Source organism: Malaclemys terrapin, chromosome 1 (assembly GCF_027887155.1).
Source record: "Malaclemys terrapin pileata isolate rMalTer1 chromosome 1, rMalTer1.hap1, whole genome shotgun sequence".
In the NCBI taxonomy this organism is placed as follows: Eukaryota; Metazoa; Chordata; order Testudines; family Emydidae; genus Malaclemys; species Malaclemys terrapin.
The window spans coordinates 108,542,567-108,570,220 of record NC_071505.1 but is presented as its reverse complement, the minus strand read 5'-3'; the positions used below and the strand labels follow the sequence as shown (position 1 = coordinate 108,570,220).

The 27,654-nt window shown below is 45.6% G+C and overlaps 1 protein-coding gene across 3 annotated transcripts in view; it reads right to left on the bottom strand.

The window, feature by feature from the left end:
• Positions 1–263: 263 nt before the first annotated feature.
• The window catches only part of LOC128840593 (zinc finger protein 883-like), a 32,143-nt gene continuing 4,752 nt past the window's right edge, over positions 264–27,654 (bottom strand). For 2 of the 3 annotated variants that reach the window (XM_054034802.1, XM_054034794.1), the window contains one exon: positions 23,950–27,214. In XM_054034802.1, the coding sequence (XP_053890777.1) occupies positions 25,494–27,214 (1,721 nt within the window). In that variant the 3' untranslated portion in view covers positions 23,950–25,493. Of the gene's footprint in view, positions 5,479–18,774; positions 18,785–23,949; positions 27,215–27,654 lie in introns of those variants that run through there. The other variant, XM_054034813.1, reaches the window with a different exon arrangement.

Sequence of the window (27,654 nt, the reverse complement as noted above, 5' to 3'; positions counted from 1 at the left end):
GCCTGGTTCGAGCGGCACTTCCAAGCTGCCACCCTCATAGGTCCCAGATTCAACATGTCCGTATCGCCACTTTTACATTACAATTGTTCTGGTAGTAACCCACTTGATGAGTAAACCCCACAGGATTTTTGGATGCTGCAGGGATCTTTAGCTTAGGTACGAGGAGTGTTGCTGCAGAGCGAATGAGGAAGCCAAAAAACACACCCCTGGGGGCGGGGGGGGGGCGGGGAGAGAGAGAGAGAGACAGAGAGAAGCAACCCAGCTTAACCATGAAAGTTATTTATTGCCAGGTAATAACCATAGGGGAGCCAAACAAGCAAAACAGTTATAATATTAAATCTAACAAATTTGATTATAAAAGTCAGGTTCAGAAATAACTGATCACGCAAGTCAGGGTCAGAAGGCTATACCTAGAGAGAGAGAGAGAGAGAGAGAGAGAGAGAGATGGTTTCTCACCACTCCCTGAAGCTTGAATTGATCAGGGGTCCCAAGTGGTGGTGGTAGCTGAAGGTCCAGAGTGCTGGAGACAGGCAGAGCCCCCAGCACAATCAGTCAGAAGAAGATGATGTTCCAATGGAACTGATGCAGAGGTTGGATCCAGGCATCAGAACACTTACTTGAGCATGGGTAGGGGGTTTTGTAAGGAAACAACAATGGTTTAAGGGAGAACGCTAGATTTGTTTATGGGTAAACTGATGGCTCAAGGGAGTATACCAAAATTGTTTTGTTCAGGCTAGACAATAGGAACTTATTGGTCCTGGCTATGGGTGGTGTTCCTTGGAGGGAGCTCATAATGCAATTAGGATGCTTCAGTATTTTGGATACCAATAAAGGATTTATTACTAGAATTGGTCTGAATCGGGGCTTTGGAGCGGTGCTCCAGCTCCGCTCCAGGCAAAAACCTGCAGCTCCACTGCTCCGCGCTCCAGCAATGGGCTCTGCTCTAAAGCCCTGGGTCTGATAACTACAGAGCAGGATGTGTGCAGATGCTCAAGCGGAAGTTCTGAAACATACAATCCATCTAACTGTGCAGTAGCATACCACGGGGAAGATTTTTTTCCCTACACCAGCTGGTTTTTATACTCCCAAATGCTGTTTTCATTCACAAATGCCTAATCTTTCTCCCCCCTCCTTTTTTTACATTTACTAAGCCAGAGGTCAGCAACCTCTGGCACGCAGCTCGGCAAGGTAAGCACCCTGCTGGGGCTTCCCACCACCCCTATTGGCCTGGAGCGGCAAACCGCAGCCAGTGGGAGCCACGATCCACCGAACCTGCTGACGCGGCAGGTAAACAAACTGGCCCGGCCCGCCAGGGTGCTTGGCTTGCCCTGACGAGCCACATGCCAGAGGTTGCCGACCCCTGTACTAAACTCTTTGATACAATGGTTATTCTTTAGCTGTGAATGCCACAGATTATACATTGCCTTAAAAATTACTTGTATCCATTTTAAATTTGCTGCCTTTTAACTTCACTGAATGCTCCCTTGTTCTTGTATTAAGGGACAAATAAGTGGGAGCCTTCACATTTTATAAAATTCTATTGTATTCTCTCTCTCTCTTCTCAAACTTAACAGTCCTGGCCCTTTAAACCTCTTTTCATGTGGAAAGCTCCTCTGATTCTTCCACTGCCTTGCTTTAAACATTTTCTGTTTGTGTTGCCTTTGTTCAGATATGGTGACATATCATTCATGAATAAAATTACACGAGGCAGAATTCAGCACATGCTAGACCTCTCCAAGCAACTGAATCTCCCATTCCAAAAAAATAAAACCTCCTCATATAGGACTACTTATCTCTTTATATAAAATTTTATGAAATACTCCAGGGATGAATTCCTGGCCCTCTGAAGTCAATGTGAGTTTTGCCACTGACCTCAATGAGGCCAGGATTTTGCCCCACCTGAAATACATTCAAGAACAGAAGATGGGACAATAGGGAAAAAAAGAAGTTTTATATAATATGGAAATACTGTTGACAGTAATAAGTGCAACAATAATAGTAATATACAATATAGAGAGATTTTATGTAATATGGAAACATTAAAATAGTAAAAGTAATTATTGCTAGCAATTATGCGGTGCTTTATATGTTACAAATATTTTACTAGCATTAATTAGTTAAAGAAGGAACAAAAGTATCACATTACCAAAAGGACTAGAAAACTGGAAACACTCTCGGGCTTCCATGGGAACCCAAAATGTGAAATGGGTCTAGCCAGGACAGCCAAAAGCTTCTTTTATTTTGTTTAAATGAGGTTACATTATTGCCCAGGTTTTGTTAGTCTCCCACTCTACACGCTAAAGGTGTTTCAATGAGAAGAGACAAATTCTAGAGATGCTGCCAGGGAGGAAAAGATGGAGATAAACACTTTCACAGTGAGTGCTATGTATCCATCCTCTTTGAGAGCAGCCACTTCACTTCTGACTTGAGTGTATCTCCTGATATTTGCTTATGGAGGTAAGAGTCCTTTGAACTGAATACAGTAGAACATCACAGTTATGAACACTTTGGGAATGGAGGTTGTCCGTAACTCTGAACAAAACATTATGGTTGTTCTTTCAAAAGTTTACAACTTCACATTGACTTAATACAGCTTTGAAGCTTTACTATGCAGAAGAAAAATGCTGTTTCCTTCTTTTAATAGTTTACGTTTAACACAGTACTGTACTTGCTTCCCCCACCCACTGCTGCCTGATTGTGTACTTCTGGTTCCAAATGAGGTGTGTTGTTGACTGGTCAGTTCATAACTCTGAAGTCCTACCATAAATCTCTTGGAAAGAGGAAGAAAAGAGACAGAACTGCAGATCTTTAAGATCAAAGAAAGGAAATAGCCCAAATCCCTTGTCTAAAACCTGGTGAAGTTATGAGGTGAGAGTCTCCAAAAACACATTACTTTGCCATCCACAGTTTAAAAAGAGATGACATCCCCAGGACCGCTTACAATTTGTAATAAACTGAAGGTCTGGCTGAGAACCAATCCGGACGTTATTATTTTAACTTTCTTGTACATAAAGAAAATAAGATAAAATCTAAAAAAATCTCCCTTTCTATTCTACCACAAATTCCCACCCCTAATCCCCAAATTATCCAGCACCCAACACCCCATCCCTCAGATCCACATTACACCTCCTCTGCACAATCTGTAAAACAACCCACTCCACCAGCACTCAGCTCCCCACAAGTAATTCACTCATTCTTTCCAGAATACCCCAATTTTCTAGCATCAACCGCCTCTCTCCGATATCAAAATGATCAGTCCAACAGCCAGGTCTTTTCCACTCTGTTTCTCAACACTCATGCCCAGTTCAATTCCCCTCCTCTGCCTGAAGGGAAAAAGGTATTTGAACAGGGATCTCCTATCTCTGAGGGAAATGCCCAAACCACTGGGCTATGGGATATTCTGATTAGGGATGTAAATATTGTTTAAAAACTTAACCGTTTAAACGATCAAAAGTATATCATTTAAATCAGTTAACTGATTAAAGGGAGTGTGGCTGGGCTGGGGCCTCTCACGCTGGCCTGGGGCTGCAGCTGGGGTAACGGTTAGGGTGGGTTAACTGGTAAGACTAATGCTTACCGGTTAACAGTTTAATATTGTACACCCCTAATTCTGATGTGGGGCTTCCTCAATCTCTCATGTTGAAGCTGTTCCACTTGTTCCTGGGTAAGCATTTTAACCACTAGGCTAAAAGTTATGAGGGAGGAGGCTCCTCCTCCTCCATCAGGATTTTGAATGTAGCCCGAATCTGCTAGGTGTACTCAGAACATGCCTACTGGCCTGGGCTCTGCAGGCTAGGTAGGAGGATCACCCAACTTCCCCTGGTCTGAGCATCATGCTGGTGCTCAAGTGTCCAGATGCTTACAGTAAGGTGGCAGGGTGCATGCCCAGAGGCCAACACTTACGTGACTAGGAGATGATTACAGTGAAAATTTAGGTGCCAAATGAATTAGGTGCCTGCAGAGTTAAGCAGCAGCTTACTGGGGGTTTTGTGGATTGCAATGGTGCCTAAAACTGAAACTTAGGCTCCTTTATATATACCCCAAATGACCAATGTCTGCTACTGCTTTCTATTCCATATGACCACTCTAATCCTATACTACAGGGGTGGCCAAACTTACTTTGACCCTCTGAGCCACATTTGACAATCTTCAGAAGTTTGAGAGCCGGGACACACTTGCTGGGGCTCTGGGCTTCAGCCCCACGGGAGGCGCCTTACGGGGCTTGGGGCTTCAACCCCACTCCTGCTGAAGCCCTAAACCCCAGCAGGCATGCCCCACAGGGCTGAAGCCCTGAGACCCCCTCCCCACTGGGAAGAAGGCCCTACCCCACTACCCCGCTGCAAGACGAGGTCTCGAGCTTCCCCCACCCCAGTCTGGTAGGTGGAGAATGGGGAGAGGGGGATCTGCGAGCTGCACTTTAACTGTAAAAGAGCCGCATGCAGTTCACGAGCCATGGTTTGGACACCCCTGCTATACTAGATGTGAACGCAAACTGAGACTTTTCCTACATGCAATACATTTATAGGGTTTCTTTCCTGTGTGGATTCTTAAATGCACTTTAAGTGCTGAGCTCTGTCTGAAGTTTTTTCCACATTCACTACATTTATAGGGTCTTGCTCCTGTGTGGATTCGCGAATGCACATCAAGAGCTGAGCTCTGTCTGAAGGTTCTCCCACATTCATCACATGTATATGGTCTCTCCCCTCTGTGGATTCTCAGATGGACATTAAGTGCTGTGCTCCGTCTAAAGCTTTCTCCACATTCAGCACACTTGTAAGGTTTTCCGTGTGTGTGGACACTCCGATGTGAAATAAGTGCAGCGCGCTCACTCCGGGTTTTCCCACATTCAGAACATCGATAGGGATTTTCTCCTGTATGGATTCGGTGATGAGTCGCAAGTGCCGAGCTCTGACTGAAGCTTTTATCACACACTGAACATTTGTAGGGCTTTTCTCCTGTGTGGGTTCTTCTGTGGGTAATAAGTGATGAGCTCTGTCGGAAGCTCTTTCCACAATCACCACATTTGTAGGGTTTCTCTCCCGTGTGGATTCGCTGGTGTCGGATGATGGCGGAGCTGTCACGGAACCTTTTCCCACATTCTTTACATTGATGGGGTTTCTCCCCTGTGTGGATTCTCCTGTGTATAATAAGCGATGAGCAATCACTGAAGCTTTTCTCACATCTAGTACAACGGTAGGGCTTCTCGCCCTTGTGGCTTCTTTGGTGTACGATGAGGTGCGAATTCTGACTGAAGCTCTTCCCGCATTCTTTACATTTGTAGTGTTTTTCACCCGTGTGGGTTCTCTGGTGTCTGATAACATTTGACCGCTGACTGAAGGTTTTCTCACACTCGTTGCATTGATAAGGCTTCTCTCCTGTGTGGATTCGCTGGTGTTTAACCAGGTCTGAATTCCGAGTGAAGCTTTTCAAACATTCACCACAACCAAAGGGTTTCTCTGCCACATGGATTCTCTGATGCTGAGTAAGGTAGGAGTTTCGACTGAAGCTTTTCCCACATTCAGAACACTGATAGGGTTTTTCTTCCATGTGCGCTGTCTCTTGCTCAACTAGGCCTGGGCTCAAAACAGAGTCATTCTCACAATCAGATGTGTTTGGTTTATCTTCAGTATGATCATCATCTTCAGGTTGCCTGACACTTGCTTCCTGGGAAGGGGATTTTCTCATTTCATTTTCTGACTTCTCCTGACCCTCACAAGCCTCTGTTTGGTCAGGACTCTTGGAAATATTCCCTTTAAATCTTCTCGACAATGCATTACGTGTTTTCATTTTCCCGGGACCTTCCTGAAGACGAATGCCCTTCTTAATTTTACTCACGACTCTGTCACTTGCTGGAATAAAAAGAGAAATGAGACATGAATAATTCCCTGTGCTTGTGAGAGAGAGGAAGCCTAAAAAACAAAACAAAAAAAACACACACCACAAGGATTTCCCACAAATAAACCATGCTTCCTAACAGTTTAATCCCAGAGCCCAAGTTCACCAATATGTGTGCAGGAACTGGAATGAGGAACACAAAGGGAATGAGGTGAAACTGGCAAGAGAATGGGTATGCAGCCTCTATTTTGAAGGGTATTCTGTTGAAACACTTGCTCAGCAACACATGCTTTAGGTTCCTCCACCCTACAAAGTGGGCAGGTAGGAGCACAGCCCAAAGCGCAACAGCCCATACCCCAAGCTGAGCACAGGTACAAGACACTCAGGAGGGCATGTTTAAGGGTTTTGTGCGTGGATTTGGGCAACAACGTGGATCACATGTCCCTAGCCTACAGTATAGATGTACTCAAGGGGACAAAGTCCATTACTTGCCTTTCCTCAAAAATCCTGCTCTTGGCCGATTTTGCAAGGGGGCAGGGGAGGAACGTGGTAACCTAGGTTCCCCTTCAGACATTCCTATTGTAACCACTCCTCTCCCCACTAGTTTCATTCCCTGTAAGTCATCAAGTGTTCCTCCTCCTTCAGTCCTCTTCTGCTTATCTGGTAGAGAACCAAGGAGTTCTAATGGGCTTTTTTCCCTGGGTAGACTGTCCCCCATCCCTCACTTCAGGGGCTAGACCTTCTTTCCAAATTAAAATAATCAAAGCCCCATGCATTCTGTAACAAGCTGGACCTAAATTTTGTCTACAACATTGACACAGCAGATTGGAAATCCTGTAGCAACTTCATGTAAAAAGCCACCAGTTATTTTAAGAATTAAATTTGAAAATGAATAATACAATGAGTACAGTAGCCCCTTTATTATTTACATTGATATGTTCCTCACCTGGGAAGAAACTTTGGAATGTGGAATAAACACATTAACTGGTTGTTTCTGCTTAAACAAATAGCAATGGAATAGTTAACATTTTTCACATTTAGTTTGCCACTCAAATTGTCAGTGTTAACAATTTGAGATGAGGGCAGCAGTTAAACTCCTTGGCTATTGTTTCATGCTTCTGCAGACTTAGGAAGACAATGCTGAATTGACTATACTAATTTTCAAGGTTTTCTTTATGACCATCAGAGATAGAAACATTTAAAATGAAAGTTGAGATTCGGATGCACAGTTCTGAAGCAAGGAATGGATCCCAAGGCTGCAGAATAAAAACATAAGAAAAAGAAAATACAGGTGGAGTGAAAACCACCACCCAATTTGGTTATTTCCTCTTTCCAACATTCTGAGTATTAACATTACAAAAATGCACGGAATGTAATTTAATTTTATAGACTGATTCTTTCTGAATGGGAGGAAGAACCCCAAAATTGTGCATTGGGATGGAATCCACAAAGGTACTTAAGTCCCATTTTCAGATGCCACTGCAATCCGCAAAACTCTCACTTGGCTGCTGTCTAACCCTATAGGCACCTAAACTTGCTCAGCACTTCAGTTGCACTTGCTAGGCACGTATGAGAGCACCTGCACTGTTGTCCTACACTAGGCATCTGGATGGCCATCTTCCACCCGAGTCCCAGAACAATCCATTATCTGGGGAAAATAAGCATTCATCTGCCTAAGTCATCTGTGAAAGCCTAATCCAGTAAGTATGCTCAGAGGCCGCTTAACACCACACAAAGCATCTGCATGCCCCCTCCCCATTATAACTTTTAGCCCAGTGATCAGCGCACTCACCCATGATGTGGGAAACCATCAGTTCAAGTCCTCCCTCTGCCTGATGAGAAGGGATTTGAACAGGCATCTGTCAGATGAGTGCCCTAACCACTGTTTCAGGATTTTAGGATAGTCTAATGAGTGTCTCCTTCAATCTCGTCTACTGAAGTTGTTGCACTTTAATTAAATAACTGAATAATTAAATATGAATTGGGCCAGAGAAAAAGTTAGTGACTGTACAATAACTAAATAGTGCATGCGGGTGCTTATAAGAAATCATACAACAAGCCAGTATGGGCAACTCAGCACTCCTAAAGCCAAACAAGCCAGTGCACAGCCCCTGGATTCACAGAAGGCTCTACAATAACGTAGCACCAGCAGTCATAAAAGAGATGTAGAGCAGGGAGGAAATGAATGCGAGAAAAGGCAGACAGGCAAAATGGTGCATTGGCAAAAGGGAGAGGAGATAGTTTGTGATGTCACCAAGTTTGTGATGTCATCGAGTTGCTATTGTGAACTGGTCTGCAGCAATAACCCCACTCAGAGAGTTCCCCGCCTTCTCCTCCTGACCCACCTCAGGTAAAAACAGCAACGGGAAAAAGGAATAAAGTGAAGGATAGGCAAGGAACCCAGAACTCCCTCCATGGTATCTAACACCTCCCACCCCACCCACATACAATACAAGAAAGATGATATGTCAGATACCAGCATGGAACTTCCTGATTGTTTCTGGTGAGTAGGAAAACTTCTCATCATCATCCATCCCTGACACTGACTTGCGATAGGGGACAGGAGAGTCGCCTGTTCCCCATCTTCGCTCATTGCAAATCAGGAGGCTTGGCACCTCAGAACTAGGAAGGAGGGGACGGGTTTACATATCAGTAACTGTCATTTAAATCTTGGCTGTACAGAGCACTGCCTCCTCGAGTCCCTTTCTTCCAAATGCTTTAACCTGCCCACTTGTTGACTTTGAACACACATCTTCTAGCCACAACTAGAGAAACACCCGAAGCCTGGCTTTTTTCCCCCCAGTCTGCCACAACAACCAACACTGAAGGGACCAGGATAAGACAGAAAAACATTACCAGTTCTCCTATATAAAGGAATTGAACTCTGCGCAGTAGCTGGGAAGCAGACCAGAGAGCTGAAAAGGTTTAGCCACAGCAATTAGTCAGAACAGTATCCTACAACTGCAAGTGGCTGAACTACAGATTACAGGCAGGGCCAGATGCTTCCCATTACAGGACCCTGCTTCCAGGTGCTGATAACTTTGCCAGACTTTAATGGTTTCAGCTGAAATGTTCCATGCTGGGTGCCTGCCTCAGCCTGAACTTTTATTTATGTATTTATTTCCACCAAAGTGGTTCAGCTGTTTCTGAGAACAGGGCTAAGGGAACAATACATGTAACCTTTTCTTTGGAAAGCTCTAGTGCTCCTGTGCTTTGGAGCACAGTCTGGAAATTGGCTGGGTGCTAGCCTTTGTGTCAGGGATGTACCTTTGCCATCCCTGTGACAACATAGGCGCAGGAACTAGGGGGGTGGGGGCTGTGCACCCCCAGTGTCCCGGATGCCGGCCTCAGCTCGGGTGGGGGTGGACGGGGTTAGGGGGGTGGCTTTCTGCACCCCCACTATTAAAAATGTTCCAGCGTGACTGTGATAACCCACTCAAATATGGCCAAGTTAAAAAACCCTGAAAAAATCTGTTCACACAGGCTTGGCAGAGACTTCTTGGATTTCAGCAACTAAAATCTCCAAAGATTCTGTCTTCACAGAACACGCTCAAGACTCTCATAGTTCATAGTGCTAACCACATGCACCATCCCCGCCCAGCTCCTACACATGAGCTGGCTGCATATATGCTATCACCACCGGGGGTCTGAGTATGCTCCCTCCAGCCCAGGTCAACAAGGGTGAAGCCAAACTTTCCTTGGAATGGCTGCTCCCAGCTAGGGTGCAGGCTAGGGTGAGGCAGAGCACTGGATTGGAGCATAAGGAGCCTGTCTCTCCTGTGTTATCACTCACTCACACACACACACCCACCCTGCAGGTGTCCAAGCCATGCAGAGGATGAAGCCGTCTGATTAGAATGCACAGTGGACAAAAGTCAGACCCCAGAAAAGGGAAAGGAGTAGTTTGGGACAAGCAGTCTAGTGAGACAGTCTGGAGGCAGGGAGAAGATAAACTGGGATTGCTCGAGCAAAGAGACCGGGACTGGGAGCAGTACAGGGAAACAGGGGGAAGACCAGGAGCTAGTTGGCTCGGAGGAGATGGGGAACACTGAATTCGGAGGAGCCGAGAAGAGCGGTAGATTGGCCTACCTACCTGGGACTAGGCGCAGGGCATGGAAGAGGCATAGGAGATACTAGGTGGGAAGACCAAGATTCGACAGCAAGCCCAGATGAGGAGACTAGAAGAACCTTAATAACATTCTTTAAAAGCAGTCTGTGTGTGTGCATAGCTCCAAGTTTTTTAATGTTATATACAGGTTCATTAAATGTTTGACTGCCTGAGAAAGCATGCACATAAATCCAACTGCCACTGATTTCTAGAAGGTTCTGGATCCATTTGCCAAGAATGGGGATTTATAGAACAAATTCTTGAAAGAAAACAATATCCCACAATTCCCTTCCCAGGGAAAAGGGGTGGGAGGTGGAGGAGAGAGTTAACAGCACAATTCAGGGCCCCACTCCCAAAACAGGGAGTCACAACCATCATTCCCAAGAAAGGTGAGAAGAGGTCTCCCTCATAATTCAGGACGCCATTCACAAGAAAAGGGGGCACTTGCACAGCTATGGACCCAATCCCCAGGGGATGGGGTTCCTCCCAAAGGGTTAGGCCAGGAGGTCACCCTTCAGTTCTGCACCATGTTTTCAAAAAATTGTCACTTCCACAATTCTGGACTCCATACCCAAGAGAAGGGTTATACCCACATCTACAGCCCTGCAATTCTTTCCCCAGTGTCTATCGTCTGCAGCATTTCACTTCCTTCCTGCTCCTCTTTTGCAGTACTCTCAAGCTGGTGTTCTGCTGCCCACCTTCAGGATGAGGGCCCACTGCTAACTGGAACACCACTCTCAGAGCCAGAGTATGATCAATTCTTCAAACCTCTTCGGGCCCCTTACCGAGCCAGTGCCACCTGCCTCATTCGTGCCTTGTATGGCTGCCAGAATCCTTTGATCCGGAGACTGGACCAATACGAAAACCATGGAGTCATCCCTCAAGGTAAGGCTGACCACGGCATCCAAAAGCAGGAGGACTGGGGTCTCAGACCATCCGGCACTGGGAATGATCAAATGACAGATGGGAAGGAGTCCTTAGGTGCGAGGGGTTTATAACAGGGACGTGGAGGAAGCCACGTAGAGGTTTTGAGGGGTATTATCCACAAGTTACTATGTGTTTATATTAGAGAAGGCAAGTTTGAAGAAGTGTGTCTTGCCTTCTCTAATATAACTAGAATACAGTTACTCTACGTTACTACAGAGAATTATTTCCCAGGTATCTGCCTGGCAGGTCTTGCCCACATGCTCAGGGTCTAACTGATCACCATATTTGGGGTCAGGAAGGAATTTTCCCCCAGGTCAGATTGCCAGAGAGTCTGGGTTTTTTTCACTTTCCTCTGCAGCATGATTGCAGGTTTATACTAGTGTAAATGGTGGATTCTCTGTAACCTGAAGTCATGATTTGAGGATTTCAGTAACTCAGCCAGAGGTTATGGCTCTATTACAGGAGTGGATGGGTGAGGTTCTGTGGCCTGCAATGTGCAGGAGGTCAGACTAGATGATCATGATGGTCCCTTTTGACCTTAAAGTCTATGAGATAGCAACTGAAGAGAAACAGTCCCATTCAATTACATCACATGAAGGGACACAACTAAATATTGACAAATTTTAATAAATGCTTGTATACAAATGCTAGAAATCTAAATACTAAGATGGATGAACTTGAGTGCCTGGTATTAAAAGTGGCTATGGATATAATAGGCATCACAGAAACATGGAGGAACAATGATAATCAACGGGACATGGCAATACCAGGGTACAAAATGTATAGGAATGACGGAGTAGGTCATGCTGGTGGGAGAGAAGCACTATATAGGAAAGCAAGCATAGAGTCAAATATAGTAAAAATCTTCAATAAATGAAATGGTACATGGAATTTTTATCCAGAGAGATTCTATGTTTGAATAAGAAGAGTATAGCAGCAGGAATATATTACCTGACCAGGATGGTGACAGCAATTGCGAAAATGCTCACGGAGAGTAGAGAGGTTACAAAAACCAGAAAACTCAATAATAATGGGGGCTCTCAGCTATCCCCATATTGGTACATGTCACCTGAGGACAGGATGCAGAGATAAAATTTCTAGACACCATTAATGACTGCTTCTTGGAGCAGCTAGTCTTGGAACCCACAAGGAGAAAGGCAATTCTTGATTTAGCCCCAAGTGGAGCACAAGATTTGGTCCAAGAGGTCAATATAGCCAAACCACTAAGTAATAGTGACCAAAATGTAACCAAATTAACATCCTTGTGGGAGGAAAAATTCCAAAGAAACCCACCAGAAATAGCATTTAACTTTTAAAACGGGGAATTACACAAAAATGAGGGAGTTAGTTAAATGGTAATTAAAAGAAACAGTCACAAGAGTGAAATTCCTGGAAGCTGCATGGAATCTATTTTAAAACACCATAGAAGATCAAACTTAAATGTATATGCCAAATCACAAAAAAAAAAAAAAAAAAAAAAAAAAAAAAACAGTAAGAGGGCCAACATAGGGCCCTATGATCTGTTTTATTATTGTGGATTTTTGGATTTATTATTTTCTGATTATTTTCATTTTTTAAAAAATTAATTCCATCTTTATGTTTTTTAATCAAAGTTGTTTGATACATTGACAGCAATTAAGTAGCCTTACTATAAATGCATAAAAATGTTCCAACTTGGATTGCAATGGGAAAAAACTGATTTTACAGAAAAAATCCTACAATTTAAACAACACATCCTGCAGATATACAGTATAGGATAAAAGTAACACATTTTAAATGACTTTTTAAAGCAGCACTCGGTAATATGATCAAACTGATATTGCTGAACAGTAACACGCTCCCGGACAGGAGATGCACACCTCTGCATGGAAGGAACTCCTGTCTGGGAACATGCAAGCCACTTGCACACACTAGCGTGACCAGGGACAGCTGTAGGTAAGCCTGGTGGCCGCCCCAGTGGGTGGGGCTGGGGGTGGTACAGCCACACCGGAGGAGCAGTTCACGCAGAGCACTGGCTCCTGCGAACGGCGGCCTGACATTCTGCTGCTTTCACCACAGTGGTTCCCGGTAGAGCCCTGCAAGTCCGCAGATATCCGCATATGTAAATTTTGTATCCATGCAAGGCTCTACAAAAGATAAAAAAACTAAACAGGAAATTCTTTAAGTACATCAGAACCTGTGGAACTCATTGCCATGGGATGTTGTGAAGGCGAAAAGTAAAATGGAGTTCAAAAAATAATTTGATAAGTTCATCGCAGATAGGTCCATCGATGGCTATTAGCCAATGGTCAGGGACGCAACCCCATGCTCTGGGGTGTCCCTAAACTTCTGAGTACCAGAGACTCGGACTGGACGACAGGTTATAGATCACTCAATAATTACCCTGGTCTGTTCGTTCCCTTTGAAGCAACTGGCCATTGTTGGAAAACAGGATATTGGGTTAGCTGGACCATTGGTCTGACCCAGTATGGCCATTCTTATGTTCTTACAATCCTGTCTTGTTTTTTAAAATCACTGTGGGTCATGAAGATGACCAGCCAGTGCTGGGTTTTTAACCACTCGAACTTTGGGAGGTTACTGGATGGGACTGGGGTTTATCAATGCCAGATGGGGTCCACCCGGCAATGGGGTTTATAACTGAGGGTTAGAGGGAGTGACTGTCCAACACCGGAGTTTTTCAATAAATTTGATTAATTATTTACCTCTCTCTAGGACCTGTATGCTCAGACCTGCCAGAAATTCCCTTCTTCGCAGACTTTTGTACATTTACCTTTTATCGCTGTACTATGAAAAAGTATTTTGTTAAGGTGAGTCTGAACTGTTTCTGGATTAAACTGTTACTGAGGAATACACTGGGGAGCACAGACACAGGAAATGGCTGGTAGCACTCAAAGAGAGTGGAAAATGGGGGGTGGGACGGATGAAGGGAGAAGGATGATAAAGAATTGTGGGAAGAACAGAACATGAGGAGAAAACTAAGAGAGGGAGCATGTAAGAGAAGGAAGGAGAGGAGAGTAGGAAGACAAACATATAGAAAAATATGGTGGGCAAGACACCATAGGGAAAGGAGTCAGGGACAGATTTTTTTCTTTTTGCCTGTCCAGGTGCCTACTTTGGATGATGGGAATGGGAAATATATAATTGTGTAGCAAGCGGTGACCCCACGCACCTGAGAGAAGAACAGGTGCGGAGTCCCTGTGCTTTTCTGCCTTCCTCCTATGTATCTCTGCTCTTCCACAGAGGGTTATATGCCCAGAAGAGATCCAAAGCAAGTCTGGTAGGACACGAACCTTCAACGAAGACGTCACTGCCAGTGACAGACTTTTGCCCCCAACAAAGCCCTCTCTCCAGTCTTCCACCACCACCGGACCCCTACCTCCTTCTGGTACAGGAGCAGCTGCTGTCAAGGATATCCTCCTACCAACTTCACCCCAATCCAACTCCCACACAAGAATACTCTTAATCTTCTCTCAGAGCCCACCTAAACCACAGAGCATACCAGAAAACTCCCCTGTCAACCAGATCAGTGAAGAGGCTGAAAGTGGCCAGCAGCAAGGAGAGCTGTCCAGCCCCCAGGAGTCCCATCTACCCACCAGCGACATGGAAGACCTCTTTCTGCGGCTACAGGACCCCAAAGTGCAGCACTGGATGCAGGCCATGCAGATGCTGCTGGCCAAGCTGAAGACAGCAGGAGAACAAGAGTTACAGGCTACTTCCCTAAAGCTGCTGATGGCACTGAACCATGCAGACATACAGCAGGAGGCTAAGCCAACAGCCACAGAAACAGTTCAGGAGAGAGAAAAAGCAGCAGGGAAGGAGCAGCCATGAAGCCATGCTGGCTGGTTTATATAAAAGAAGAGTCCAATGTGCAAGCTTCAGTCTAACCTGACCTTTGAAAGGAAAGTATCTTACATGGGGGACTTCCCTGGAACCATCAGTGTAAGGGAGGTGATCGGGATACTAAATACGTGACGTTCTTTTAAGGTTTCCTGTGTTTCCCATAGCCGAGGTGTGGGAATGAAGAGGGAATGCCTGACTGTTTTGGGTTTGAAGGAGGGTGAATCCCATCAGCTGAAATGGGATGACCAAGGATTCAACAGGAAGAAAGCTTCCCTTTGGAAACAACAGGTCTAAGTGAAGGTTTCCCTCTTTCATATGAATAATTTTGCTATTGTGTCATTCTTTAAGATGGGAGGTCTCCATTCCCAGAAAAAGGGGGGGGGGGGCGCGAGAAAGTGACTCATACTGCCTACTTGGGTTTGTATCCTGCCCCAAAAATAAAGACTGTTCTGCACAGATGAGAAGGGATTTGTGTGTGATTCAGTAAATACATTAGGAGGAAGTCAGGCCTTTCATCTGCAAGTGTAGATGTTTCCATTCAGAGCCAAACACACATCAGATTTTCCCTTCTCAAAATGAGACGTTCCAGTTGAACAACACAACAGACAGTCTAAAATCAGGAAGGTCTTGCCCTCCAGGGTAATTTCTGGTTCAGGGCATTTGCTCTCCTACAAGCATGGTGTCTGTATCATGTAATCTACTCCTGGAATAAAAGGTGTATAAAAACAAAGGACTAATATTGATTTCAATAAGTGGGCCCACCTGCCCCAGATGGGAGAGCGATATCGGAATCCAGCTCACAAGATCTTTGCTATAGTGGCAGGAAATGGTGCTATGTTACTTTTATAAATAGAGGACAGATCTTTAAATATAATTATACAAAGGCATTTGCAAGTGACAGATGAAGCTGTCAGGGAGCCAGTTATGGCTTCCTGATTCTGCTCTGAACTGGTGCTGAGTGTACTCTGGAGGCTGCTCTAAATTGGGTCAGCTGGTTATGTTTTCCAAGGAACCACATGCTAGCTGGGGATTGGTCAGCATATGTGCTTTGGCTATTATCCTGCCCACCTCCCTCACCCCTCTGTACTGAGAGCAATGGGAAGGAAGTGTAGAAGCCAGCCCTGCCAGTCAAGTAGTTACATGAGAATCTGATACAGGGTGGATAAAAATAAATTATTTTTCTGAATTTTTAAATCAGATTATATATAGTAAGCTTTTCTTTTTAAAAGTAAACCTGTTACAAATGAAATCAGAATTTAATACAAAATATGTAAAGGCCGAAGCTTATTACAATCTCTTAAAACAATTACGGTAAATAAAAAATAAGTATGCTGAATTCATGAGCCTCTATTAAAAACTTTAAGTTAAAGGATACCTTTCTATGTAAAGAAAGAATGGGGTGGGGAGGGGGAATCTAACTTTTGAGGTTACATTTTATAAATATGGCACAATGGGTCATGTACTGTATTAAGAGCTTGTTTTGTTTAATACAAATAAATATGCTATTTTGTGTCTTTAATTAAATTCCATCCTAATGCAGCTTGACATAAATCATGAGCAAAAAGTTAACCATCTAGTAAATAAGCAAGATTATTCACCATTTTCTAACGTACTAAAAATGTACAATTAAAAAGAATCTGAAAATATTAATTATATAATTATATTATTGCTTAAATAAATCTATATAGTTGTAGTGTACCTATTAGGTAGCAAAAAATGTATCAAATCTAGTATAAAGGTTCTATTTAATTGTAAACCAACTTAGTTTAATGGTTATATCTACCAAGGAGAATGCATCTTTCTTTAGAAAAATAACTGAAATACAAATGGAAAAGTTGATTAAAATCAATTATTGAAAAGTGCAGCTCTCCACTTGGTGATTTCAATCATCCACCCTGATCTCAGAGTCTTCCTTTAAAGAAAGAAAAAAAAAAAGGTTTCTAGCCTTGGTGGTTGTGGAGAAATGCTTGAAAATGTGACCCCTAAAGATTCAAAACCAGAGGGCAAGCAAAAAGATTCCAAAGTTACTTTTGAAATTCTCATGATTTTTAAGCCAATCTCATAATTTTTAAGTATTTGGGGCTGGCAATACCGATTATACGTGCAAAGATGAAGTGTGAGCACGACTCAGTAACTGCCTAAATTTGAAGCGTTTTGATGCCCCTTTTAAGCAAATCCCACGGTTCTTTGGAAAATTCACTTCATTTTGTTGCCAAAAGTGGGTGCTGAGCATTTTTGAACATATGGTCCGAGGTGTTTTTAGTCCACATGACTGAACCTTCTTTTAGTTTTCAAAACGCTCTAAAAATCTACATGCGGAGTGAGATTACCTCAAATGCTGGTATGCCACAACTGGAGTATAGGGTATTCTTACTGGTGCAAATTTGGAGTAATGTGGTCTAGGGGTTCCTCAGATAAAACTCTTCCCCCCCTCCCCCCACCACAAATAAGGAGTGGATTTGAATATTCAAGTTGCTCTAAAATCCACCTGCATAGTGCGATTATCTTGAAAATTGGTAAAAAGCAACAGAGAGTCCTGTTACAGAGTAGCAGCCTGTTAGTCTGTATCCACAGACTAACAGTCCTGTGGCACCTTTAAGACAACAGGGGCTAGGGCAGTCTTTGGGAAAGAAGGAAGGAGAACACCCACTGAGAGGAATGGGTCAGCTCACATCTCTCAGCTATCATGGCAGGCTGCATTCATCTCCATGGGGGTTCCGATTCATCTGGGAACATCCCATTGAGATGAATAGACTACTTCACACCACTGCAATCCTGCAATGCTGAAAAGGGCTATGCAGAGCCCTCTTTCTCCCACCACTAGTCCCTGAAGTGAAGTATGAAGTCCAGGACTCCCCTCCACTCCACCTTGCTGCCTCCAACCAGTAGATCATGCCTTCCTCTCAGCCCACGGGTTATCACCTTCCCTCCTCAAGACCAATCCAGCTCAGGGGAACATGGAGGGGCTAGGAGGAGGGCACAGCTGACAGCCAAATAGCAGTGAGATGCTCTCATGAAGCCTCCTTGTGCATCACCACAGCTGCCCCCCCAATTATGCCCCCTCCCTCAAAAACCACCGAATTGAGATTAACAGCATGTCTTCCTTTAACTTCAAAGGGCAGGCCTTCAGGTGGCCAAAAACACTTTTAGCCAGTTCCAAAATAATGGCTCACATTGCCTGTAAGTCTGATCTGCACCATAGCTCCAGCCAGTTATGATTTTAAGACTGCTTACAGTCTGGGGGGGTAAAGTTTCCTCAGTGCACACTGGACCAAAAAGCCAAAAATCTAGGCAGGCAAACATACAGGCAGACCATGGGGATAAGGCTCCAGCATAATAAACAAAATGAATGGTCCTGGTTGGTGTATTGTAAGTTTCACCACTGTTGCTGCTATCTAACATGCTTTTTTACCTTCAAAGAGTATTGTTGGATCTTTACATTTCCATGTCCTAACTTTTTCTTTTAAAGCATTTATAGCCCATCCCTCCTCATGCTGAGCTGCTTGCTGCTGGTTAATTTCACCTTTTCTGCTGCTGTATTTGTTTGCTTTTAATAAACAAAGCTCCATACCACCCCAATGTACTATCCTAGGCCAATTTCCTCTAACCACAGCTCTCCTCCGCCATCCCCCATTTCCCTGAACCCCTAATATCCTTTAAACCACCACCCTCTACACCCACTTCCTCCTTTCTGCTAGAACCCATCTGCTCCCCCAAATTTCTCCAAACTTCCTTCCACTTCTCCCCGGAGCTGAGCTGGCTAGTGGGGGGCCTGGGGACCCTGCCCGACTTTTCTCCTTTCTTTCTGAGACGTGGCTCCAGTTTCAGTTCCCAGAGGCACCGATTTGTCTGCCGTGGCTCTGCCCGCACCCCTCAGTCCAGACTCCCCCACTACTGACCGCTGCGCAGGCCCGACTTAGTCCCTTCCTGGGACCGCGCCACCGGGGTCCATGTGTGCGCGCGCTCCCAGCCCTGCGGGTTCCGAGCAGACTGACTGCGGGAAGGGAAGCGGAAGCTGTTCGCTATGAAATTGCCCCCGCGCAGGACTTTGCAGTCCTCTCTACCAGCTGGAGGCTTTGCCAGCTCTATGGTTTTAATCCTTATCTGCCCAGACCGGAGCCGAACTAGTTTCTTTGTCTTTCCTCCCTGCTGATCTCTCACTAGCCCTCTCAGCGCAAACCCCACACGTGGCTCCCGGCTGAAGTCCTCCCTCCCCCACGCCCAGGAGCTACAGTGATCTGATAAAGAAGAACAGGAGTACTTGTGGCACCTTAGAGACTAACAATCTCTAAGTGATCTGATAGCAAGTGTGAGAAATTGGGACAGGGATGGGGGGATAATAGGTACCTATATAAGAAAAAGTCCTGAATATCGGGACTGTCCCTATAAAATCGGGACATCTGGTCACCCTACAGAGCCCCAGAAACTGCAACAAGAGCTCTGGTTTAGCACGATCCTGGTGCTGAGTAGGAGCAATGACTTCCTGGAGACTCTCTGTCATTAGTGCCAAAGCGCTCTCTGCCCCACACAACTTTAGTGTCCCCTCAGTCTTATTGCCTATATCCCCAGCAAAGAACCCATTCAACTGAGGCTACAGAAATAACTATTTACACTAGGTCTCTGGCTATGTTAGCTGGGTTTCACTACTGTTTTTTTGCAAACTGACTCTAGTTCGGGTGCCCATGTTACAAACCCAACTCTCCAGTGCAGTGCAGACATACCGTAAAGGAGAACTCCCATACATATTTTCCACGCCTCTCAATACGGCTCCCACATTGCGTCCCATGTAGGGGCTTTGACAAGCAGAGAGGTGCAGATTTGATCACTAGCCCCTGAATAGGTTTTACAAGTCTCAGCTAGGGTGGTATTTACCCTTTAGGCAAACCTTACAAGAGGCTGCCTAGAGCAGAGGTTCTCAACCAGGGGACATGTAACCCTGGGGGTACGCAGAGATCTTCCAGGGGCTACATCAACTCATCTAGATATTTGCCTAGTTTTACCACAGGCTACGTAAAAAGCACTAGCAAGGTCAGTACAAACTAAAATTTCACACAATGACTTATTTATACAGTTCTATATACTATACACTGAAATATAAGTAAACTATTTATATTACAATTGGTTTATTTTATAATAACAGTGTGGCTGTGACACTGGTATTTTGATGTCTGATTCTGTAAGCAAGTAGTTTTTAAGAGAGGTAAAACTTGGGGGTACACAAGACCAATCAGACTCCTGAAGAGGCTACAGTAGTCGGGAATGGGTGAGAGCCACTGGTCTGAGGTTCCACTCTCCTCCTGGGTCTAAGGTTTTCTGCACTCATAATGGTCCCTGCATCTCTTCTGTTGGGGGTTAGCAGCCGACAGAGGCTGGCAGTGCTATGGCAGCTGGGATGACGCTGTTTCTAATTCCCCAACAGGATTCCCGTCTCTCCCCCCCCCCCCCCAGGCAATAATCAGGCCTCCCCGCTGCCTAACTGGGTTTGAAACGTTTGGTTTTGGTTTTGGTTTGTTGCCAGGAGACCCCGCAGCAATCACTGTTCTCCATTAAACCAGCGAGCAAGGCATTAACGCCGCCGCAATTAGTTTCGCTGCAGCAGCCACACGTAGAGTTTGTGTAGGCGCGGGTACAACAAACGCAAGTGCCTCCTGTAAGGACTGCGGGAAATTCACACAACCCCCAAGCCTCCCGCCAAAGCATCTGTGACAAGGCGTTATATGGCCCGGGCGCATGAAGCCGAGGTTACAGGAAGGCTTTCCGCTCGGTCTGTACATACGTACTCAGGGCGGGCTTGTCTTCAGCCGCCCATGGATGTTCCCAGGAGCCTGCGACACAACCCACTTGCTACCCTGGATATAGCAGGAAAACTGACCGCAGGAAATTGCAAGACCCCGGTCACATGAGAAGTGCATCGCTGTAACATGCGCCCTCTGGTGCTTCAGGAAGAGGGAACTTGATGACTCGGGGGCACTGATGTAACGAGGTCACTTGCTCTCGTCTAACCCCCCCGGTCACCTACACCATTAACAAGGATTCCTTTCTTTCTTAGCAAAATTGCTATGGCGGCAGACAGCTGGCATAAGTGTGGCTGGCAAAACTTTCTAGTATAGCGAGTACTGGGCTGGAGGCAACATTGCTGCTGACACCAGGGAAATCAGATTGACCGAACGGAAACGTGAACCGATCCAGATGCCTCAGGCACATCTGTGACAGCTTCGGGGGGGGGGGGGCTTTGCACAGAGAGCATAAGCTCATGTTTACTGCCCGTCTAGAGCTACCTCTGCCTTTCACCTGAAAACGAAGCCACTTCTCCCTTGTGGGATATGCAGCTACCTAATCAAATGTCATTGCACACATGAAACAGGTGTTCCCCACTCAGGCCCTGCTGCTTTGGTGATAAACAGTGTTCAGGCACAGGGTGACTAGAGAAGGGGCAAAGAAGCTAAGTCCGGTCAGCACGGGAAGTGGCCCCAAGGCTGCAGGAAGGATACTATCGAGCCAGCGTTCATTTCTGGAGTGGCTGAGGGCTGCAAATTGCCACACAATTTATCTATTTACCTAGGGTTACCATATCTGAAGTTTCAAAAAAGAGGACACTCCATTGGGGGGTAGCCCCGCCCCCTAGCCACTCCCTCCCACTTCCTGCCCCCTGATAGCCCCCCCAGAACCCCCGACCCATCCAACCCCCTGTCCCGACTGCCCCCTTTCTCCAACTCCCCAGCCCCCTTACTGTGCCACTCGGCTTAGAGCAGGTGTCTGGCTCCGTGCCCCAAGGAGCGCCCCACCCCGCCCGAGCGCTGCCAAGCGTTGTGCTGAGGCTGTGGAAGAGGGGGGAAGCGGGGGAGGGACTCTGGCCACCGCTGCCAGCCCCGCCGCCACGTTCCCTCACAGGCGCACAGCCCCACCCCCCAGCGCTGCCGGGCAGCGTGCTAAGGCTGCAGGGGATGGGGGGAGCCAGGAAGGGGCTTTGGCTGCCGAGGCCCCAATGCGAGCAGCGCTCGGCTGCCCTGTCAGCTGCTTTTCGGTCGATAAATAGCCGACCGTGGGGAAATCCCGGACATTTTTAGATTTTTAGAAATCCCCCTCCCTCCCCCCCCGGATGGCTATTTAAAGAGCGAAAAGCCAGACATGTCCGGGGAAACCCGGACGTATGGTAGCCCTAATTTACCAAGCTGTCCCATAAACACACTGAAATGGCCTCTCTACTCCAGCTGCCATTCCACCTTTCTTCTCTCTGTGTTGCTGTTTCCCCACCAAGGGGGAATCTAAAGGGCTTCTTGCAGGCTGTCATCTTAAAACAGAAAAGGGACTTAAGTTTTCCACAACAGGGTCAGATTTATCAAGATGTTTTCCATTATTTTAACACTGCTTTGAAAATGTCAACCTTTACACCCAAAATAAATACATGCGGTCAATGCATCTTATTGTTTATCTGGATACTGGATGTTCAATAATGTCCTTAAATTCATGCCTTCTGACTGCATCGATCAGGCCATTTTATTGGAGGTTGCACCATTGGAAACCCTGTGTAGCACGTCTCTTTGATGTATATTCTTAGTGTGATAAAGAGACAAGCGTAAGAGAAGACAGAAATAGTATAAGTGCAACAAAAACTGTCCCATTCCTTACCCTCAAGCTCTACATCATTCCACCACGCTATAAAACATAAAAGCTAAGACTTGCTAACCCTATTGCCTAGTAAAGATTTCACTGTCCAGCTGGCAAGGGGCAATCCAAAATTCCTAGCAAGCAAGTCCTTAGTGGGAGCAAATATCCACAACCCCTCTTAGAATAGTTTAATTAGTCTGCTTTGTGATGTCTCTAGGAAAGACCTCCACTCCCACTGATTGCAGCAGTTACAGCTGGTCATGACAGTCAAGGAACTTTTCCATTGGGGATCCAACACTGGTACAAAAAAACCCTTCTGCTTCTTCATGCTGACACCATCTCTGAGATCATAGAAGTGTAGGACTGGAAGGGACCTTGAGAGGTCATCTAGCTCTGTCCCCAACACTCAAGGCAGGACTACATAATTACTACACCATTCCTGACAGGTGTCAAACGTTCAGTTTCTGCAGAGGATTATGTGTCCCTTACCTTTATTAACTTTCCCCTTTGCATTACCACCCACCTGGAGCCACGAAAGACAGAATGTATCAGATAACAAAAAGTGCCTTTTCCTCACCCACTTTACCCCTCAATCCTATTGTGACCCTTAATGCTACCTTGAACCAAGTCCCGTAACTCACACACACACACAACTGGCGAGAAAAGGGTTAAGTTACTAAAAACTATATAGTGTTCATTCCACACACTTACACACATAAAATCCCTGCTACACTGGAATTAAAGTTGATACATACTAAAAAGACTTACAACACTGTAGTTATGAAAAAACAAGTGTTAGAAGTTCAAAGTTTAGTCTTAAGGGTGACCTATAATGGAAGAAAAATGGATTTGTACCTTTTCTGCTTCTTTATGATGTGTAAGAACAGCTTTATAGATTCCCCATACTCTGCACCAGAAGATTTTAGTCTCCCACCTGCTTTTTACTTTAGAAGTACAGAAGTACTTTAGAAGTACTTTAGATCATCAAATCTAGTCTTCCCTATTAGACTCCTTGGATGCCTCACACGTGGATTAGTGACTTTCTCAACCCCTATGTGAAGGTGCCTTAACAAGGCACCTTTTCACCAGAGTTCTAAATAGGTGTTCAAACAAACAAGCAAACCATACACACAAAAACTCAATTCAGAAGGCAGAGTTTTAATCAACCTCTCCACACACACGCCCACACATCAATTCCCTTCTCAGTGAATCACGTTTCAGTAGTACGGTTTCTCTGATTAAGATTTTCAAAGCAGACTAGGAGAGTTAGATTTTCAAAGCAGACTAGGAGAGTTAGCTACACAACTCCCACGGAAGCAAATAAGTGTTCTGTGGCTAACTCCTTCAGTCCAGTGAAAATCTCAGCTATTTGTTCATCACGCATCCAGGGTAGACAAGGTCTGTGTTTCTAATTTAATAGCATATATTACTTTAAAGACTCTAAACATCTCAAAGAAATCAAAAGAGTGGAAAAAAGCCAATATTTTTTCTTCTGCAAGTTTAACTTTATAAGAAATCCAAACATTTGAAATTTTGGAAAGACAGACAATTTGTCACCCAAACACCTTAATTCTGCTCCCACAGTAATGCTCTGAGAACAAGCAAAGTCAGGTGATTCATGATCACAAAACTAGATTTTTTTTTACTTTTATTTGTATAGTGCACCCTTCATACAGGTGCACACAGGTCAGAGATTTTCTTTTCTAATTCCTGATCAAACAACTTATTCAAAGCAATCATTTCCCGGTACACAGATTCCATGCATCACCAGCTATACAAGTGTCATTAGCCAACTAGATAGCAGAGTTACCTGTACAAAACTCAAAAGCTGAAATCACGGTATTAAGGTTGTAAGACAGAACAAAGTTGAATGTAATGGTGTAGCATGTGCTTTATGTATGAAAGCAATGAACCCAAAGGTCTGTCATTCACAGTCACACACAACTATCACCTGCAAAGCATATAAGCCCAGAGTCCTTTCCAAGTTTAAGCAGTGCACTATCATGTAATGCAGACTTCTTAAAGCCCTTGTGAAAGAAAATGAATGGAAGCTAGGGGATGGAAGGGTTCCAGCATTTTTACAGTGATCTGTCCAAATTTAAGAAGTTCAGAGCTGCAGGCTGTCCCCTGCTTTAGAAATGACAAATAAATGGGTGTTTCAAAATTAGAGTTATCACTTTGAGTTTTAGATATAACACTATAGGAAACCCACCCACCTGCCACTGTACCCATATTGGCTATGACTCCTGTACGACACAATGGGTATGGAACTCATCATTCTGTAGGTAAGATAAAAGGACTTTGCTATGGCAGAAAATTTTCCCCACATATGCCCTGCCCATTTACAATAGGATTTCTCATCCATGTAGATTCTCTTGACGTATGAATTTGAGCTGCCACTGAAATGCCCCTATTTAGTATATTGATAGCATTTCAACACCATGTAGAAGAACAGGAGTACTTGTGGCACCTTAGAGACTAACAAATTTATTAGAGCATAAGCTTTCGTGGACTACAGCCCACTTCTTCGGATGCATATAGTCTCTAAGGTGCCACAAGTACTCCTGTTCTTCTTTTTGCGGATACAGACTAACACGGCTGCTACTCTGAAACACCATGTAGGTCCTCTAATGGCTAATAATGCAGATCCCCTCAGAGCGTCCTCTGCCTTTTGTTCAGAAGAGCCCACGCCTCCTAGGTGAAATAGATGGTCACCTCCTTGAAGGTCACTGGCACATGAAATAGGTGTTCTTCATGCACCACCTGCTGCTCCCAAGACAAGCCCACTGCTCAGTCACAGGCCAAGAAGGGAAGGGCAAAGCTGAATCAAGCTATTACGAACAGTGTTCCTAGTGTTGTGCTGGGGACATTATCGAGCTAAGCCTTTGTACCAGAAGCTCTTGCTAAGTTCCCCTAAGATTCGGCTTAAAAATTTATAACAACATCCTCTTATGTTTGGAGGCCAGGTGTGGGGGAAGGGTTAGCTTTCTCGGCATCACAATATGCCCGATGCATTTTTAGGAGGATTTTAATTAAGAGGTTGATTGCGAGTCAATAGTTTCATGATCAATTAACATTGCAGCACTGCTTCCGCTTTGTTGCATCATTCGGCACAGCAAAGAGCCACTGTTGACAGCACGGGCACAGAGTGCCACATGGCCCATGGGTCCCTGTCTCAGTGTCTCTCTCCCGCATGGGTGCTCCGGTGCTGAGTGAGCCCTGCGCTCTGGCTGAAAGTTTTCCCGCACTCGGTGCACTCATAGGGCTTATCTCCAGTGTGGATCCTCCAGTGCTGCACCAGGGCCGAGCTCTGGCTGAAGCTCCTCCCACATTCCGTGCACTGGTACGGTCGCTCCCCGGTGTGGACTCTCTGATGCTGGGTGAGTGCCGAGCTGTCACTGAAGCTCTTCCCACAGGTGTGGCACTGGTAGGGTTTGTCTCCTGTGTGGATCCTCTGGTGGGTGGTGAGCTGCGAGCTCTGAATGAAGCTCTTCCCACACTCACCGCACTTGTAGGGCTTGTCCCCCGTGTGGATTCTCCTATGCTGCGTGAGGTGCGAACTCTCGCTGAAGCTCTTCCCGCACTCACTGCAGTGGTAGGGCCTCTCCCCAGTGTGAATCCTTTGATGTGTGATCAGCGTGGAGCTCTGGCTAAAGCGTTCCCCACACTCCCCGCACTCGAAGGGCTTGTCACCGGTGTGGGTTCTCCGGTGTTGAATCAGCACCGAGTTCTGCCGGAAGCTCTTCCCACACTCAGTGCATTGGTAGGGCTTCTCTCCCGTGTGAATTCTCCGATGCTGAATGAGACCCGAGCTATCCACAAAGCTTTTCCCACACTCGATACATTTGTAGGGCCGCTCCCCTGTGTGGATCCGCTGGTGGGTGGTGAGCTGGGAGCTAAAGCTGAAGTTCTTGCCACATTCAATGCAGCTGTAGGGTTTCTCTCCAGTGTGGATCCGCTGATGCTGCATGAGCGACGAACTCCGGCTGAAGCTTTTCCCACATTCATTACACTGGTAGGGTTTGTCCCCAGTGTGGATCTCCTGGTGTCTCAGGAGGTTCCCCTTCCTACTAAAGCTCTTCCCACACTCCACACATTCATACGAGTTTTCCCCAGCGTGAACTCGCTGATGTTTCAGGAGCTGCGACTCCTGATCAAAGCTTTTCTCGCACTCAGAACATTTGTGGGGTTTCTCTCCCAGGTGAAGCCTCTGATGCGCTTCCAGATCTGAGCTCAGGCTGAAGCTCTTACGACATTCAAGACACTTATAGGGTCTCTGCTCTGTGTGGATTTTCTGATGCCTGATGAGGTTGGAGCTCACACTGAAGCTTTTCCCACACTCATCACATCTGTAGCGTTTCTCTCCCGTGTGGATCCTGTTGTGGTTGTAGAGAGTGGAGCTCCGATTGAAGCTTTTCCCACATTCAGCGCATTTATAGGGCCCCACTCCAGCATGCAGTCCTGGATGTTTCACGCACGTTGAGCTGTCAGTAAAGCCTTCTCCAGATTCAGTACATGTACATGGCTTCTCTCCCTTGTGGATCTTCTGATGCTGAGTGAGGTGTGAGCTTTGATTGAAGCTCTTCCCACACTGCACGCATTTGTAGGGCCTCTCCCCCGTATGGATCCTCTGATGAGTAACCAGCGTCGAGCTTACACTGAAGGTTTTCCCACATTCACTGCACTGATAGGGTTTCTCTCCGGTGTGGATTCTCTGGTGTTTGATCAGCGCCGAATGAACACTGAAGCTTTTCCTACATTCTGTACATTGATAGTGATTTTCTCTGCCACGTGGCCTCCGACAGTTAATGGGGCCGGCATGTGTGTCTAGTTTCTTTTCTGTGTCTAGCTTCAGCTGAGGATTCTCCTCTTCACTTTCTCTCGCAATCACGTCATCTAGGGAAGTAAAGAGAGAATCCAGACACTCACTCATTGCCTGTGCTCAGGAGAAAGGCAATCGCAGGGAAGGATAAAGGGTGTGTTACAAGTAAGCCACTAAGCTTAAGGGTATGAGCTTAAGGTCTGCACACTACAAGTGCTACACTGGCACAGCTGCGGCGCTGCAGTTATGCCACTGTAGTGCAGACATTCACTACAGTGACGGAAGGGGTTTCGCCGTCGCTGTAATAAATCCACCCCCTCTAGAGGAGGTAGCTAGGTCAAGGGAAGAATCCTTCCATCCACCTAGCTGTGTCTAAAGTGGGAGTTAGGTCCAGCTAACTACATTGCACAGGGCATAACAATTTTCACAGCTCTGAGTGATGTAGCTAGGTTGACCTAAGTGTGAGGTGTAGATCAGGCCTAAGACTATAAGCTTTGCATCCAGCCCCAGCACA